The 18,379-nt window shown below is 53.8% G+C and overlaps 2 protein-coding genes across 2 annotated transcripts in view; one reads left to right on the top strand and one right to left on the bottom strand.

Annotated features, from left to right (window-relative positions):
- Nucleotides 1-4,368, bottom strand: part of VOLCADRAFT_104564 (uncharacterized protein) — a gene marked incomplete at both ends in the record, with an annotated part of 15,262 nt that extends 10,894 nt beyond the window's left edge. Inside the window, 6 exons of the mRNA XM_002949990.1 lie at nt 398-556; nt 760-804; nt 958-1,397; nt 1,740-1,907; nt 3,386-3,502; nt 4,317-4,368. Coding sequence (XP_002950036.1) covers nt 398-556; nt 760-804; nt 958-1,397; nt 1,740-1,907; nt 3,386-3,502; nt 4,317-4,368 — 981 coding nt within the window. The remainder of the gene's footprint in view (nt 1-397; nt 557-759; nt 805-957; nt 1,398-1,739; nt 1,908-3,385; nt 3,503-4,316) is intronic.
- A 1,981-nt stretch (nt 4,369-6,349) lies between these two features.
- Nucleotides 6,350-10,800, top strand: VOLCADRAFT_104563 (uncharacterized protein). The gene is made up of 7 exons (XM_002950108.1): nt 6,350-6,491; nt 6,871-7,094; nt 7,683-7,870; nt 8,267-8,351; nt 8,646-8,797; nt 9,161-9,423; nt 9,535-10,800. The coding sequence occupies exons 1-7, from the start codon at nt 6,446-6,448 to the stop codon at nt 9,669-9,671; spliced, it is 1,095 nt and encodes a 364-aa protein (XP_002950154.1). The 5' UTR covers nt 6,350-6,445; the 3' UTR covers nt 9,672-10,800.
- The last annotated feature ends 7,579 nt before the right edge of the window (nt 10,801-18,379 follow it).

Raw genomic sequence — 18,379 nt, 5'->3', positions numbered from 1 at the left:
GAAAGGGGGGGAGACCAAGAGGGGAGGGGAGGGGAGGGGGAGGGTAGTACTAAGACGCCGGCTAGCTATTGGGAGACGGAAAACCCCTCGCTTTCCGTATGACTACGTTCCGTTTCCTAACCCCCTACCACCCTACCACCCTTTTTTGCCTTACATCCCCTTCCCCCCTCTCCCTGCACACAACACCACACAGCGACACACACGGCGTGCATGCACGTATGCATGTACGTATGTACGTATGTAGGTACGTACATGTACACACTCTCCCATACACACATCACATTTCATCCACACACTGAAAGGTTACCCGCTATGCTTTATGAAGTAGTAAGCGAATCCCCGCATGAGTCGTGCACACGCGATTGCACACACATGCACACATACAACCACGGTTCACCTGGCCTTCACCAGACAACACGAAAAAGAACTCCCCCTTAAGTCGCTCCGAAACCGGTACGGCACTATCCGGCGCCCAGGCCTCCGCCTGCTGTACGGGCGGCAAGCCGTACACGCTCTTGTAGCAGGTGGTCCCGGCTATACCTGGGGGACCTACAATCTGAGGGGGGGTGGGTTGGGGGGCCGGAGGGGTTGTTGCAACAAGCTGGGGAGTGAGGTGGGGGAGTGAGGTGGGGGAGTGAGGTGGGGGAGTGAGGTGGGGGAGTGAGATGGGGGAGTGAGGTGGGGGAGGTGTGGATGGGTGGGGTCTCCTGTGGGAGTTAGCCGTGGTGGGACTTCCGAAGGGTGGAGAAAGCTGGGCACCTGTAGCTGTAGCTGTAGCTGTAGCTGTAGCTGCCTAAGCGGGTCCTCCACGGTGTGTGTGTGTGTGTGTGTGTGGAGGGGAGGGGTGCGATGAAGCACAAACGATTGACGAAATATTTTTGGAGCGGAGGGAAGAAAATTGATTTCCGCAACGTCACGTGGGGTATCATACCGACACCGGGACACACACACACATACCGTTGTGTCGTACTGTCCAGGGAACCCCTCCGCCAGTAGAACCCGCAGCGTACTGCTACTGCCGTCGGCGCCCACTAGCAAATCGTACGACACCTTAATTGTCCCTCCGCCATCGCCCTTGCCGTGGCTTTCCTCCCCGCCTATGCCAGATGCCGCTGGATTCCTCCTCCCTGGAGCCGCCGGTGCCGGCGCTGCCGCTGTACGGCCGGCTGTAGCCTCGACCAACTTGCGTGCTGCTGGTGGCTCCGCCCCGCTGCCGCTACTACTGCTACTGCTGCTACTGGAAGCTCTATTACTACTGATGCTTCGGAAGGTGGCCACTCGGTCTGTGAAATCCACGGACTCCAGGGGGGTACTGAAGGAAAACTCCACACGGCTGCCGTACTGCCGCATCGCAGCATCGAGCAGTGAGGTAGCTAGCAATGTCCGGTCCATTAGCACTGAACAACATGCCCGGGAATGTTTATGGTTTGAGGGGGGATAGGAATGGGGAGGGGGAAGGGGGGAGGGGGGAGGGGGCCACACGGAACCTTGTATCGGGGAATGGCCCGCTGGGTATGGGCTGGGTACGGCGTGAGACAAGTCATGATAGATGTACGGGACCGCTGTACGTGAACGGCAGATCCCAGTTGTTGGAAGCGAACCGAACACGTGCCACCGCTTGTCAGTTTCGTGGCCGAGCCTGGCAGGGTCGGTTCCCATGTTCTCCTTTTCCCCCTCTAACCCAAACCTCCCATCCGCCCTCCCACCCGCCCTGCCTCTTCCTCCTCCGGCCGCCGTACCTCCTGTTCGCTCCAACACGATGGGCTTCTTGGTGCTGCTGCTGCTGCTGCTGCTGCTCCTGTGTCCCCCCTTCCCCTCCCCCAGGCCCAACACCAGGCCCTTGTAAGCCCGCTCCCGAAGCAGGGGCACCTCCGCCACCGCTGTTACCGGCCGAATGCCCCGAGGATCTGAGGAACGCAAACGCACATGCGTGCGTGCGTGCGTGCGTGCGAAAACACACAGAAAGGACTCTAAAGCGGGTTCGCTCGAGGACTGCGATGTCCGGTTTCCCTCTACGGAACACACACACACACACGCACCGAGAACGTAAGACGTTGAATCCTTTCCAACATGCAGTACATTTATATAACATGTAGCGCATGTACGCGCGGAAAGATCCGTGCATATATACATACATATATACATACATACATACATGCGTTACATACATTTAAAACGCACATGCTCGTGTGGGCCGGCGTGCACGACAGTGCATTGTGTACGTGCAGTACATAAGGTGGTCGGGAAAGGAAGCCCTGAACTACTTTCCTGGCTTGTTTGAAACTTAATAACTTATTTGAAGTAAGTTATTAAGTGTGACTGAAACAAGTTGTTTCACCCCCCCAAAATCCCAAACCCCCAAAATCCCTTCCCCCTCCTCAACCAGCCCGGGGGGGGGGGAGGAAACTACTGGCGGACGAGTACACAAGGCGAACACCGAGTGTCGGTTACTGGGTAACTTCGGGGCGCATGGTTCCGGAGCTACTGCGGGGCCAGCTGCGTGGTGCTGGGGACCTCGGTAGTTGGGGATCCGAACGATGCCAATCGGCAGGCAGCCAGTTCAGAATTATTCCACACATGTTGCACATGCACACGTGTTTACGAGATTATCCCTTCAGTATTGAGACTGCCGTTACCTCCCCTCCCCTCTCCTCCCCTCCCCTCTCCTCCCCTCCCCTCTCTCCCCTCGGCTCTGCGCCCAATGGAAGTGGGGTTCTGCAGAGCTCGCTCACACATGGCCAGCACCCAGCTGCGCTGCCGGGACGTGGTGGCGGGTCCGGGCTCGGGACGCTTCTCGAACACACGCACACGCCAGCCTGGGACCGGCCGCAAAGCGGTAGTAGCAGTAGTAGTAGTAGCAGCAGTAGCAGTAGCAGCAGTAGCGGTAGCAGCAGTAGCGGTAGCAGCAGTAGCAGCAGTAGTAGCAGTAGTAGCAGTAGCAGCAGTAGCAGCAAGGGAGAATGGAGGTGGGCAATGGAGTAGGGGTGCAAAGGGGAGGACATAATTGTCGGTGGGTTGGGGAGGCACCAGATTGCGTGTGTGTGTATGTGCATGCTTGTGTGAAGAGAAAGAGAGGAAAGGTGCGGAAGGAAGAGGACAAGGAGCAGCCAGGCACATTTACAGGAGCGGGGGGAGGGGGAAAAGACGAACCACGAGCGAGTGAAGCTGGTGCTAAGGGAGGGGTAGGGGGGGAGGGGGGATGTCAGTCGCCGCGTCAGGGACACAGCTCTGCCAGGGAGCGATAGCGGGTCCCTGGCCTCTCCTGGATGAAAATGGTCGAGGCAAAGGCGAGATGCATCCTCGAGTCCCCCCCTCTGCCTAGCTAGCTCTGCGGGTGTACTTCGCGGTTCATCACTTCGCGTTGAAGCATCTGAGGTGCACCTACCCGCCTTGGCCAGGTGCATGGCTAAGGTACAGCCTGCCGGGCCAGCGCCCGCGATGACTGCAGTGCGGCCGTGAAGTGGCGCCCAGTCGCGATCAGCAGGCACAGGCTCTAGAGCAGCTCCGGCGTCGGGGTGCGGCGCCGGGGAATGGTGTTTGTTTGGGTGTGAGCGCAGAGATATGCAGAAACGACCAGCTGAGTTGTGGTATCTTAATGGGAAGGCGAGACGACGGGTTGTGTTGGAGAGGGTGGTGGCATGGGCAACTAATGTGCGTGATTGGCAACTAATGTGGGTGACGCGCTGCTTTGACATGGAACAGTCAACAAGGTCCGAATAAGGAGAAGCCATTCAGGTCAGCAGTAAGTTGTGGAAGATTTCGCGGGAGAGGTCAACTATTTTGCAGGTAAGCTCATAAGCCCTTCGGCAAGCAGCAAGCGGGCGTTCCAATACAATGCAACACAGTGATTAGCCAAGGTAACAACCCTCTATGTCAAAATAATGAGGAAAAGACGAAATCTGTATGTTTGCAAGGAATGTGGACTGTGCCGGACATCAATCAACCGTCCCGTACGGGTGAGAGGAATGGCCAATCTAATAAATTTAGGTTCCCGGCCTGCCAGATCATATATCATTGACAAAATCAAGCTTTTTGACTCAAAATCTGTCCATATCTCTCGTACCAAAGTGGCAGGAAATAAAGTCACCTTACGTTGGATGGGAGAGATTTACACAAGGGAACCAGAAGGTGAATCAGAAGAAGGCTTATGCAATATAAAAAAGATTGGCAACTATGAGGACCCATTTGCCAAGGGATTAACCAATGTGCGTTGACCGGTTGTTCGGAAGCTGCCGAAATTCCAGCTTTCGGTCGAACGCAGTCCCTTACATTTAAAGACTACTTTTAAAGAATCAGAAAATGTTACTTCCTCTCACGGTGTGTGGAGCCCAGGTACCTGAGCTCCGCTGTCAAACCGTGCCGAAGCATTTTTGCCACTTTGGTTAAGGACAGAGCTTCCTAGCGATAAGTTTTACTTCAATGCTTGAATTTCTGTAAGTCGCGCGGGACGAGTCTAAAGACGGCCGTCCCGGTTGCGCCGGCCCCAGAAGCTGTGGCAGCAGGGGCAGGGCCCAGGACGCTTTCGGCGGGATAATTTGTCCTGTGCTTTTGGACTAAGACGGAATGCGTGTGCATATATTGTTTTATTTGGCGAGTGGAGCTTGCATTTCCTTTTGTTCCGGGTGAACAATTCGGCAAGCCGGCTAGTCGGCGAGCTGGGAATGGCGACATCCCAATGCATAATCTATTTTCACAGAAAACGTCATTCTTAAATGTGCATCAGGTTGTCAAGGATGCTTGTATGTCCAGGTCCGGAGTTTAAGTCCCAAAGCAGGCAAACAACCGTTTGCACCTACAGCAGCGACCACTTACAGCCTGCCGCATCCCCAGAGCGCTCCCTTACGTATCTTAACTTAATCCTGCTACGCGACATGCTCAATGGGTCTTTTCCTGACCGAACCAAAAAATTGACGGAAAGAACGCATCTAGGGCCAGCTTCCAAGCTTTTCCGAAAACCTGGAAAACCGCGCTAAAACCGGAGCGCCACGTTGCAATCCGGTCATCACGCAGCAATACATGACAAGGAATGCATTTAAATCCTTAGTCCTCAGCTTGTCTTGTTAATTGTCATTTAAGTATTTAGTCCTCGGCATGGAAATCGCTGTTAACCACGCACGGTGCATTCTTCCGCGGGCGACTGTTGCACGACGGCCGCCATTCGCGCCGAAACAAGCGAATGAAACTCGTTCGATACACTACTTCCCAGATGTGTAGTCTGCAGCAATTTATGAAAGCTTTCCCCATTCACTGCCTGAAAGGCAAGCGTTGGGGGATTTCACTGCAACCGACCCAAACCAACTGGAGCCTCGTTCGTCCAACTCGCTCATTGGTCAAGGAAGCTGCACAGCAGCTGGAAGATGTTCGATGATCGAAATGAGCTTTCTGCATCTGGTCCCGATCTGTCGGAGTTTTATTTGGGAGCCTCCGCTGAAGGGCGAGCTTTCGAACACAACACCAGAGCTCTATCTACCCCGGTAACGTCATCGGATTCTGACGCTTAATTGTGAACGCATATGAACGGATGAGAGACGGGCTGCTGGGCTTTCAGCACCTAGCAGAGGCTAGCACGTATAGCTTGTACTCATATACATATTCCACGTGCATGCACTGCACATGACGTCAAACGTTTTTTCTTAAAAGCACTGAAACAAGAAACATAAACGGAGTTGTACCTCCTTTGGTATTAAAATTACGGCCGATAGCGCTAATGAACATGTGGAGACAGTACGCGGTTTCGGAAAATTCCGAGCAATAAATAAAGGTCCACCTGTAGAATATCCCGCCCGGCAGCTGCTGAGAGAACGGCAGGCCTACCGACTGAGAAGCTACTTGGTAGTTACGCGCACACGGTCACATTCTCTCATTTATTCGCCTAACACCTTGAGCAAATCGAACGCGCCTCTGATGATAAACCAAGCGGCAATCCTGCAATTGTGAATTCCCTAAAACAGTTCAGCTAACTTGCTCGGAACTGTAGCAGTGGTGGGGCAAATATCTATCGCATGAGGGGCGGGAGCCGTTCGCAACGCGGACTCCTGTCCGACTCATGAACACGAGGAGAGGTGCGCTGCTGCTCGTACCGTGTCGCTGCTTGGTCCGTGGCAATCCGGACGAAGCCATCAGCCGGGCGGCGCAAGAGTGCCCCTGCATATGATTAGACGAGAATAATGTGCTTGCAATTATAAACAGGCAGGGCGCGTTCCATGCCGGAAGCGTTGGCAAATCGTCAAGTACGACCAACCGTCGGCAACGTCAGCCACTGCACATCTAAATGTATTTAAAAGGGAGGAGCTGTATTCTATCCTGAGGTAGTGGAATCTTTTTTGAAGCTCGGTTACTCATAAGCGAGTGCCATAAGCTTTACTCCACGAATAATAAGCTGCCGCAGTTGCAAGCTGCTGCTGCGAGTAATGTGACTTGCGCCATCTTGACCCACCGACCGGAAATGGCTAGCAGGATTCCTCTTCTGCTGGCCCTGCTATGTGTTCTGGGTGAGTGCCTTTCGGACATATTTGCCTTAGGAGCGGCTTGGCCTGGCACTGCCTGACAGCTTGCCTGACAGACTTGTGCCGCGCGAGCCTCTAGCCACCAGACCACAAGGCCACAACTGACTACACAATTCCTGACATATGAATTAACAACTTCGTTCCTTCGAAATCTTGTCTGTGCGCGTCCATGTGCGTGTTGTGTGACCCCAAACGATATCGACACCTTCGACTCTGTAACCGCGTCCATGCCGCCTGGCTTCGACATGAGAGTCCATGGATAAGATGTTAACGTAGTTAAATTTTTTGAAGCCTTTTATCTGCATACAACCCCCCCGATCCGACCGGCCCGCCGTCCACGCCGCCTGCCTCACCCCGCACGTAGGCGCTTCCGTAAGTACTGCCCAGACGCCCTGCGCGGAGTTGGCTAAGACCGGCGCGGCATCAGTCCTGGATGTCCTTGCCGCATGCCCGGAGTTGTCTACAACCTATAAGCTGCTAAAACAGGCTCCAGAGGACTTTCACGAGTGGCTGCTCGGGTGCAAACCCGGCAGCAGCTGCTCAGATGATTCGGGTCCAGGCCGAACGCTGTTCCTGCCAACTGATGAGGTGGGCCGAAATAATTTATTTGCAGCATAAGTAAAATATTGAGGAGGTGGATCGTTTGGTGGGCCGGCAAACTTACTCAACTGGCCGGATGACTTCTTTCCTCGTCCAGGCCGTTATCAATTATAGTGATACATGAAATTTTCGTTTATATATGAATGAAGACATCAGGTTGCATCGCGTTGGGAGCGCCGGCCCGCGTAGAGTTGCCGAGGCATCGCGCCCGAAGCCCCAAGTCGCCAACTGCCAACATTGTTATTTACTCCTGCGTAAAACATATATTTATATGCTTATAGTTACCTAGCATCTAAAATACGGCCATGCATCTGACCGCAGCCCGCACCAGCCCACCAACCAGCGCTGCATCCTCGCGCACTACCCATCGCCAGCGTCTCTGCCAAGCTGAGCCAAGCAAATCTACTCCAACCCCAATGCAGTAGGCGCCCGAATTTATAAATTGAACAAAAATCCAACCCGGGAAAGCAAATGAATGTGCATGGAATGAAGTCAATGCGGCCTTGGACCTGATGCAACTTAACATGCACGTGTGTTTGCTGCCCCTGTCCTGACGGCATGGACATCCTATTGCAGGCATGGGACAAGTTCTTCGCTGAACAAGATGCTTCGGGCCTGCCGCCACCGGATGCTGAGAGCCTGGCAGGCTTAATGCTGGGCCATGCTCTGGGCGAGGCGCTGACCGCCGCAGACTTCCCCCTCGGCAAGATGGCGAAGTACCCGACACTCCTGTCATCGGACCAGGCCCCAATTGGTGTGCAACGGTGAGGAGGGGAAGTGATGTGCAATAGCTGGCCGCCGAAATGGCCTGTCGAGATCCAGTCTAGCACGTATAATACATATGTGTCGTCGGTGTGTGCCGTGCTGTACGACAGCAACAATATGCATACACCTTTGGTTCCCCCGCCTGCTGCTGCTGCTGCTGCTGCTGCATCACAAGTCCTAAACCTATACCCAGCTAAATAGTTACACATCAGACAAAACATGTGTCGCCCACGGGTCGTAAGACCTTATCAGCTGCAGGAGCCAGGAACCGGACGACTCTGCTGCAGCCCCCCCGCTGTTTTGCACTCCGACTAGTTAACAACCAATACTGGATAAACCGGCAAACTGTGCTGTTGACTGCCACTCCGTGTATCTCCCCCCTTCCCCCCCCACAGGCAGGACGACGGGTCGCTGGTGGTGGTGTCCTCGGGCGACAGCAAGGGCACCTCGGTGGTCACGGATATCCGGGCGGGGAGGAAGGTGGGCGGCGGGGAGGGCGGGGCGCGGAGGGTTGCAGGTCATGCACATGTATATGCATACGCACACGCACGCATATGCTGGATGGCAGTATCGGCTGCTCCTCGACTTTCTACGCCGTTTCGACATCCTCCCCCTTCCAAGCCCCCCGTGTTTCTTCATTCCGTCCCATTTTCAAAACACCGCATGTGGTATCCTCTGCTCTACTCCAGGGGACTAGGAGCGGCCCGCAGCATGATGAACAATCTCCTGCGCCCGCCTTGCAACACCCCTGGACGTTCGCGCATGCTGCTGCAGGTGGTCATCCACATCATCATTGTCGTACTGGTCCCCTTCCCCTGGCCGTTTCCCTGGCCATGCTTCTGGTTCTGGAAGTGGAGGTGTCCGCCGCCGCCACCGCCGCCGCTTAAGAAGCCACCGCCGCCGCCGCCACCAATTATCGTGAAAAAGTGGCCACCACCACCGCCGCCGCCAGTTGTCATGAAGCCGCCGCCGCCGCCGCCGCCAGTTGTCAAGAAGTCTCCGCCGCCGCCGCCGCCGCCGCCAGTTAAGAAGCCTCCACCGCCGCCGCCGCCGCCAGTTAAGAAGCCTCCGCCGCCGCCGCCGCCAGGTTTGCAGAAAAAGCCACCGCCACCGCCGCCGCCGGTCGTGCAAAAGCCACCACCGCCGCCACCGCTGGGGCAGTCCAAGCCACCACCGCCGCCGCCGCTGTTTACGGATGGTCGGCCACCGCCGCCGCCTCCCAAAGATCAATGGAGGCCGCCGCCGCCGCCGCCAAAAACCGATTTGAGCCCTCCACCGCCTCCTCCCAGAGATCAATGGAGGCCGCCGCCGCCGCCGCCAAAAACCGATTTGAGCCCTCCGCCGCCGCCTCCCAAAGATCAATGGAGGCCACCGCCGCCTCCTCCCAAAGATCAATGGAAGCCGCCGCCACCGCCGCCAAAAACCGATTTGAGCCCGCCGCCGCCGCCTCCCAAAGATCAATGGAGGCCGCCGCCGCCGCCCACCAACTTGAAGCCGTTCATCCCCAGAGATCCCCTGTGGCCCTCCAGGCCCTTGGCGCCGTCCATCCCTGGTGAGCTGAAGCGCCCGCCGCGGCCGCTCCTCCTTGAACCCAACTTCCCAACCGACAGCTCGCCTCGGGTGCCCTCCAAGCCGGGGCTGCCGCCGCCGCCGCCGCCGCCAGGACGTCCGGATTTTCCGGTAATGTACGAGATGCCTGGGCGGCCTGTTCTGTTGGCACCACGCCGGCCGCTCAGGCCGTCGCCGCCAAGGCCACCCCGGCCGCCGTGCATTTTTAAGGGTTGCGACCCCACGCGGTGATCTTTGAAATGTTTGTCATGGATGTTATTCGTTCCACAAACTTTAAATGGCAAAACAGGAGTTAAGGTTGCGCAAAAGAGCCTTAGCATTGCGAGGTGGACTTGACCGCTTAGGTCATCTGGTATTAGTGGTGGTGGTGGAATGTACGGCGTTGTTTAGCTGTACGGCGCACGGAGCCTGTTGGGCAGTGTCGCACGGATCCGGAGGTTGGTTGGGCCAGTTGGCTGCCCTGATAGCCAGGAACCTCCTAATTGCGGGGCGAGTGACGGTTATTGGCACGTTACCTCCGATCTGTTGTGCATGTCGGTTGGTTGTTGGGCGGTTAACCTACCACGTAACTAGATCCATTGCCCAGCTGCAGCCAAACAGCAGGTAGGTAGGTACGGTTACAATACCGTTGAAATTGGACTAGCTGCGATGATGATGATGATGATGATGATGATGGTGGTGGTGGTGGTGATGGATTACCATGATGATGATGATGATGATGATAATGGTGGTGGTGCTGGTGATGATGATGATAATGGTGGCGGTGCTGGTGAGGATGAGGGGTTATTATGTTACACGTTTTGTGTCGTACGTTTTGCTCGAAAAGGAGAAGACACAGTAATGCATGAACGTCAGTCCTATGCAAGTATTTCTCCGTATAGGCCCGTTTCCCTGATGATAATTGATCGCCTCTTTTGTTTTTCTCAAATCCTGACTCGCATACATGTCAAGTAGCTTTTTACGTAATTCATAGCAAATACATATCAAGTAGCACCAAGCTGGTTAGCGTTTTTATTATGTACGGCAATCCACGCTTATTAAAATGTTTTAGTTACCCCCATCTTACACATCTTGCGTGTCAAGATGTAAATTACAATGTGTCTCATTATTCAAGGTCGTCTAGGAGGGATGCGATGGTGCACGGTGGCGGCGACTGCTGTCCAGCCGCGAACTAAAGTCCCATCTGCACGGCTCACGACATGTACCCGATAAGCGCATGGACCGAAGGGCTGTTAGGTATGCAATCGGCGGGGCCTTGAGCGACGGTCGGGCTCCTGCGGGTGCGCCGTAGCTTAACTCTCATATGGCGCGAAGACACATTCCTGCGCATGCGACAGACGACTGTAACCGTATTAATATCCTCCAGGCGTCCAGGTGCTGCAGGTGTCCATGATGGGCGAAGAAAAGGGCGCGACAGTAGTCTCATGCAGCAGTGCGCAACACTGTGCTGATTGCATGTGGCTCGTTCGATGCAACGTTATTTAAATGGCCCAGCGGGCAGCGTAGGCAGCAACTTGCAACGCCACGTGCGGTCGGGGACTACTGCTTTATACATTCTTCGAGGCAGTCTCAATGGCCCTAGCAAGGCGTTATCTTAAAGGAGGGGAGTCGCAGTTGCACCAAGCGCATCTCCACCGGGGGTTTTACGGTCTGCAACGTTTCCCGCTGCCCTTGGTGAAGGAATACGAATTATGCGAGTGATGACGTTGTCAACCAAGCACACGCTTTCGGGTTCCTCCCGTTCCAGGCCTTGCAAAAACATCTCCATGTACCGTCCACCTTCAGCAGCTGCTAAGAGTACCGCAGACACAGTAATTGCGAAGCATCTTATTTGTTCAAAGTACGTCCACATTTCCTTTAGATTACTTGCCTTTTGACGGCACCTGTGGCAGCATGCCGAGTAAGCGGCAAGGAAGCCTGCATTGGCGTATGTCTCAAACGCCCGTTTTAACACGCTCAGAGTCGTGGTAATGGAGGGACACCGAACTAGGCCAGGAGGGCATTAGTCAGTCGCAACTTGACACCTTGTGCGTGGCTCGGCATTATACATACACAATATTTCCAAACGAACACGGCGGCGAGAAGGGAGCTTCAGCTCAACAGCTAGGTCGCGAAGCTATAGGTTGGACGCAATGAATGCTCCGGGATCGTGATTTAAACTTGAAGAATCTATTTTCTTGTAACCTGAGCTCACAAAAAGAGCGCGTCGATACATGGCCGGAAACGTTGCTGCTTCTGCTGAAACATGTAAGAGAGGAAAAGCGTACCTGGGACCAATTACGGGACGTATTGAACAGTATTGAACCACACATCGCAGGTACAGGTGTCGGGATGTTGATTGCTTTTATTACTCTCCAACAAAACATACGCCGGCGGGTCGAGTACAGCAAAGCTGTATGACGAACTGTTAGGATTTTTTCAACAAATAAGCTATTATTGCAGCCGGGTTACAGTATCATCTCTCATCGACTAACGGCTATTTCGCTCCCCAAAAATATCGGATATATATTCAAGATTGAACCCTGGGTCTTAGGGGGTGTTTCCACTTGGATTAAAAGTCACGGATTAAGGTATTTTTAATCCGCGCCAATCCACCGCTTAGAACTTCTTAGACCACCGGTGTAAGATATCCCTGTACGCGTAACCCTTCACCTGAGCTGATAAACCATGACCTAATCCCAACTCCATAACTTAAGATAATTCTAAAACGTTTTTATGGTTACAACCATTTGGTGACCTAGCTTCGGAACCCATCGGGCCTAATCAAGCCTCCTTGTTAATTAACCTTCAAGCAAGGGAGAGAGGCAAGCAGGCAGGTCGAGAGAGTTGCCAGGGAAGCAGAAAGAGCCCTCCGCCTCACACGAACCCCACCCTAAGACCCTTCCCGGTGGGCCCCCCACAGAATGTAAAGGGTGCAATATTCAAAACATCATCAATGAATGAAAAAACGAGCCCCTATGGCATAAATGTAAATGGCCCCGTTACTGGTCGGTTTCTAAAACTGAACTGTAACTCGTTTCCAGGACCGTAACCAAACCAACCAGTAACGACTTGTGACCGAGTGTTATATCACGACTTTTTAAGAAAAGAACCGAACGGTGGGTGCAGATCCCGGGTGGTATGAAAACCCTCCAGGACACTACAGCGAGCCAACCAGTTCCGTTCCGTTACAGTCCCTTAACTTCCCCACGTATCCAGCCGACATCAGGTGAACATGTGCAGCCGGGCTTTACATGAAATTTCGATTCAAGAAGAATTTATCTTCCTTTGGTATCCTAGTTAATAGAAGCCCCTCATGCCGTACTGCTGTACATGCTAGCATTCCCATTATTCCATCCATGCAAAGCTGAACATCAACAAGGACGCTTGCATGCGGCTGCGATATAACCCAGACATGCAACCAAACCACCTTCAACGACGTCATGCATCACGACAGCAATCGATCAACGACTTCATCCATGGATAATTCACCGGGCGAGGTTCCCTTCCTGGTTGCAGCTCCTTTCCGTGTCCTCATCCGCCATCATCAAGCAAGGGGCCTTACTAGGGACAAGTACGGCGTTGCAAAGGAAGCTGCGGAACCATCACATAACTGCGAAGTTACGTGGAAGTTACGCACAGTCACACTTGTTTCGGATATCAGCTCATCGAGGCGGAGCAAAATATTGACAAAACAAGCGCGAGCGTGGTTTAAAGCATGCCAAGCGGTACGCAAATATCTTTGATTCGTTGTCTTAAACCTTTCTGCACGCAGTCGGACATGTATGTACTCCTGAAGGGGCCGGATTACGAGCAGCCTGACTCGTGAAGACGGCGAGAAGGGAGCTTAACCTTGGAACCAGCAGGCGCTTATAAGTTGGACGCAATATTGCTCCCGGTATATGAAGTGAGGATAGTTTAACGATTTGATGCATGCTCGCACTCGCAAAAACGGCGCGTATCATATGCATGGGCGGAAACGCTCACTCGAGTCGAGTACGACATCTGAGCGGCCAACGGTCAACACGTCAGCCGCTGCGTACCTATATATTGCTTAAGGTGCGAAGCTTTGTTTTGTATCATGGGATAGAGTTTGTATGCAGCTTGTTTGTAAGCGAGTGCCTTGCTTTTCCCGCACCTGAGCTGCCGCAGTTGCAAGCTGCTGCTGTGGCTTGCGCCATCTTGACCTACCGACCGGAAATGGCTAGCAGGATTCCTCTTCTTCTGGCCCTGCTATGTGTTCTGGGTAAGTGCCTTTCGGAAAGGAATTATTTATCGTAAGAGCGGCTTGGGCGTGATAGGCTTGTGCCGAGCAGTTCCGACGCTCAACTAGCCTCTATAGGATCGCAAGGCCACCTGGTAATAGGCTCCGGTCAGATCACTTATTTTTTGCGTCACTCTAAGATATAATGTTTGAGCAGAGAAGCTTCCTGATCGGCAGCTTCGACGACAGCGGAACCGCCGCCTCCATATGTTTATGTTGTGACTTCCGTCATGACCATTTTAAGAATGAATTATTTAAAATATTTGTTCTATATGTAAACCGCCCGATCCCGACTGGCCCTCTGCCCGCCGCCTACCCTACCCCGCACTAAGGCGCTTCCGTAAGTCATGCCCAGACATCGTGCGCGGAGTTGGCTAAGACCGGCGCCGCATCGATCCAGGACGTCTTCGACGCATGCCCGGAGTTGTCTACGACCTATAAGTTCCTATAAGAGGCGCCCGGAGATTTTCACGAATGGCTGCTCGGATGCAAACCCGACAGCGACTGCTCAGATGATTCGGGTCCAGGCCGAACGCTGTTCCTGCCAACTGATGAGGTGGGCCGGAAAATAATTATAGTCTTCCTTATTAACAATATTTGTAAAAGAAGTAAAATGCTTGGAAGGTGGATCGGCTGGTGGGCCAGGAAACTGATCAGATAATTGGCTGACTTCTCTGCTCGCCCAGGCTTTAATCATGATAAGGAAAATGACATATAAATATAAACATCAAGTTGATTCGCTTTCCCAGAGCCGGTCCGCATCGCGCCCGAAGCCCCAAGTCGCCAACTGCCAACATTGTTATTTACTCCTGCGTAAAACATATATTTATACGCTTATGATTACGCAACGTCTAAAATATGGCCATGCATCTGATACTCGACACAGCCCAGCTCCGGTGGACCGCAGCCCGCACCAGCCCACCAACCAGCGCTGCATCCTTGTGCACTACCCATCGCCAGCGTCTCTGCCAAGCTGAGCCAAGCAAATCCACTCCAACCCCAATGCAGTAGGCGCCTGAATTTATAAATTGAACAAAAATCCAACCCGGGAAAGCAAATGAATGTGCATGGACCTGATGCAACTTAACATGCACGTGTGTTTGCTGCCCCTGTCATGTCGGCATGGACATCCTATTGCAGGCATGGGACAAGTTCTTCGCTGAACAAGATGCTTCGGGCCTGCCGCCACCGGATGCTTAGAGCCTGGCAGCCATAATGCTGGGCCATGCAGTGCCCAAGGCGCTGACCGCCTCGGACTTCCCCCTCGGCAAGATGGCCCAGTACCCGACACTGCTGTCGGACGAGGCCACACTCGGGGTGCAACAGTGAGGAGGGGAAGTGGGTGGTTTGGAATAGCTGGATGTGCAATAGCTGGCCGCCGAAATAGGCCGATCGATGCATTCTAGCACGTATACATGCGTGTCGTCGGTGTGTCCCGTACTGTACGACAGCAACAATATGCAGAAGTCTGGTTAATTGAGAAGGGGAAATATGGACCAAAGCTAGAGTGGGCCTGATGTGGTCCTGGAGTGGAGGACGCCTTTGGTTCCTTCGCCTGCTGCTGCTGCTGCTGCTGCTGCTGCAGGGCACCAAGCAGCGGGCCGCATCACAAGTCCTAAACCTATACCCAGCTATATGTGTGTGTGTGTTACATGGTTGGGTGTGTGTGACCCCATACCTGTAAAACTACCCATACGAGCCGAAGGCCCAAGGGCAAATAGTTAAATAATTACACATTCAGACAAAAACATGTGTCGCCCACGGGTCGTAAGACCTTATCAGCTGCAGGAGCCAGGAACCGGACGACTCTGCTGCAGGCCCCCCGCTGTCCTGGGAACCGTTCCGGTAGTAGTACCTGACGAATGGACGACGGTGTTGTTGACCGCCTCCCTATCCGCAGGCAGGATGACGGGACGTTGCTTGTGCGTGCTGCTGGTCACAACGACAAGTCGGCGCTGACTACGCCCTCGAGCGATGTTGCCGGGAGGATAAGAGTGATAGTTGACATCACGATATGGGTTGGTGTGCGCCGGCCTCCGAAAGTGAGTGTACGGCGCCTACAGGGCGCCCTGTGTTTTCGCTCTATCTCAGCGTTGTCAATGTCATTCTCTCTCTCATCACCAAGTACGAAATTATAGCAGGAAAGGGACCGCGCACGTGCATACAGCACACGTATAACATCATCATGAGCATGAGTGTCGTGATACATGGTTTGGCTGGCACGGCAGCTCGCAGCTGGACAAACAGTAGCGGTGCAGCAGCAGCAGCAGCAGCAGCAGCACCCGCCTACACTCCCCTGGTCGCCCCTTCTTGGTCGGCCTAGCCATCAAGGCATCACATGCATCAGATTGACACCTGAAAACGCATAAACGGTACTAATTTCCCTCCTGAACAATGAGCAGTCAGCGGATGTTATTAGCTGTACGCCCAGAGGCAAGGAGCGGCAAGGGAATGCTTAACACTGTGATGCGCCCTTCTTGCCACGCGCGTGCTGCTGCAGGTCGTCATCTGTGTCACCGTTGTTGTATTGGTGGAATGGCCCTAGAAGCGCGCGGAGGCCGCCGCCGCCACCTCCGCCCCATGTTTTGTCGGCGAAACCGCCACCACTGCAGCAGCAGCTAAAAACCATTGATCTGCTTCAGGAACTGGCCCACGTTCGCCACAGCCAAGCGTGCAGAACCCACCGCCGCCACCCTCGGAAAGAGGACGCCGGGGCGGAATCGGAATGCTTGGTTAGTTGCGTAGATCATTCATTGCGAAGATTCAGTTGCACCAGTCAGCAGCTTTTCATAATCTGGCGCTGACGACACCAGCCAGGTGCCAGCGAACAACTACCCCAACACCGGCTTCACTACCCTTAGAGCTCGCTCATTTTGCCACATATGCTGCTGGTAAATGCGTTGGCCGCCGGTCCCCTGGTTGCGCGCACGTGTTTCGCTCCTGACGGCGAAGACACGGTACCGTATGTTGAAAGCCAATCCTGGACAAGCAAGCATTACCCTCCTAGGCCTGTCTCCCTGATTGCTCTAATCCAGGGGTCTGTGAGCAGCAATCGTTATCGCGACGTAATGTGGATAGTGACTCACGATGTCATCTCATCAACGTGATTTGGACCCACCACGAACTGAAACGTGGTTAGTAGTGGTTAGCCATCCCAGAGGCCTTCATACGCCGGGTCGCAGCCCGGTGGTGCAGCATCAAGGACGGTATTTCTTAAAGTTGCTAACAAATAGCTATTGATGCCAAGGTGTGCTGATGTACGGTGATGTGTACGTCATGTGTACGCTGACGTTCGTTGTTGGTGTAGTAGGCTTCGTATCTTACATCTGGTACGACATTACGGCAGAAAATATGCACAAAAATGCTATAAGTTAGTTGTGGGAGTTAGTATCCCGTATCACTTGCTTTGTCTGACGTTCGAGGTAGGATGGTGCTTTTAGGCGATCTGGCAGCCCTTGAGCCCTCGGCTCGTATTGGCCGGTTTGCAGGTACGGGGAACGCACCCCACGACCATGCATAGCACACATACACACACAGCCGTGGGAGAGCGCCCTGAGGAACAACACTGGCGGCTTTTCCCCTTCACGGCTTTGGCTGGGATAAGGCTGACCAAGCCTCTCCTAAAACTTGTAACTGCAGATGTTGCTATCAAGGGCCCGCGCCAGCTCCGTCTCTGGCAAGAAGCGAAAACCTGCTTTTCCCCCCTCCCCCAAAAAGGAGGTCGTCCCCCGACCTCAAGCTGCCTCAAGATTCGTTAAGTCAAGTGAGATTCACGAGCCTTTTGTTGGGTCGACATTCCACTCCAATCCAATCCATTGATGTGTGTGTGTGTGTGTTACATGGTTGGGGGGTGCGTGACCCCATACCTGTAAAACTACCCATACGAGCCGAAGGCCCAAGGGCAATACTTCAACGCCTAAAAGCCACGGAGAACAAGAAACACCGCACATCAGCCCACACTAGCGTCCAAAAGGGGTAACTGAGTTTCGGTGAGCCCACAGTTTCGGTGAGCCCACAGATGTACTGGTTCCCATTTCATGGCCTCCAACATGCTCTGATGATCGAATCCCTCTTCAGCACGAATATCATTATAGGCTGGGCATTCCATCAACACGTGTTTTTCATCCTCGATTCGACTATTAGTACCACAACAGCGGCAAAACCGCTGCCCCCTGGGGACATGGTACTTGCCCCTTCGTGCTCTGTTTGCCTCCAGAACCCAACAACATAAACGAAACTGCATTAGCTTACGACGTGCTAAACGAGGAATGAAAACCTTAGCATGTGTTGGCCACATGACGGCTGCGGCTCCCGAAAAGGGCAGCCCCATCCAGTGCTTATACTTCGCCATTTGCACTCCCGGTTGCTTCCCATCTGATGGGTACTCCTCTGGCAAGACAGTCAGACGCGTATGGTCCCAGCAGCTCATCAAACGCTCTCTTAGTGCCGTCATCATCGCTCCTTCGGGGAGAGGTCTACTCAACAACCAGTCAACACGCTCCTTTACCCCCACGACTTCTCGCGGTATTCCAAGAAGGAAAACAGTCGTAACATTGAGGTTCCCCAACCCTCCCATTCCGGGTTGGTTAGGGCATCGGTTATCTCCTGCCGTGAAACTGCATGAGCAATGGACCCCACTTGCTTTTGAAGGCGGTTCCAGAAACGGAGGATCACCATGTAATACTGTAAGGGGAGT

Source organism: Volvox carteri (assembly GCF_000143455.1).
Source record: "Volvox carteri f. nagariensis unplaced genomic scaffold VOLCAscaffold_17, whole genome shotgun sequence".
NCBI lineage: Eukaryota > Viridiplantae > Chlorophyta > Chlorophyceae > Chlamydomonadales > Volvocaceae > Volvox > Volvox carteri.
The sequence above is the reverse complement of the archived record's forward strand: the minus strand, read 5'-3'. Positions and strand labels throughout refer to the sequence as shown.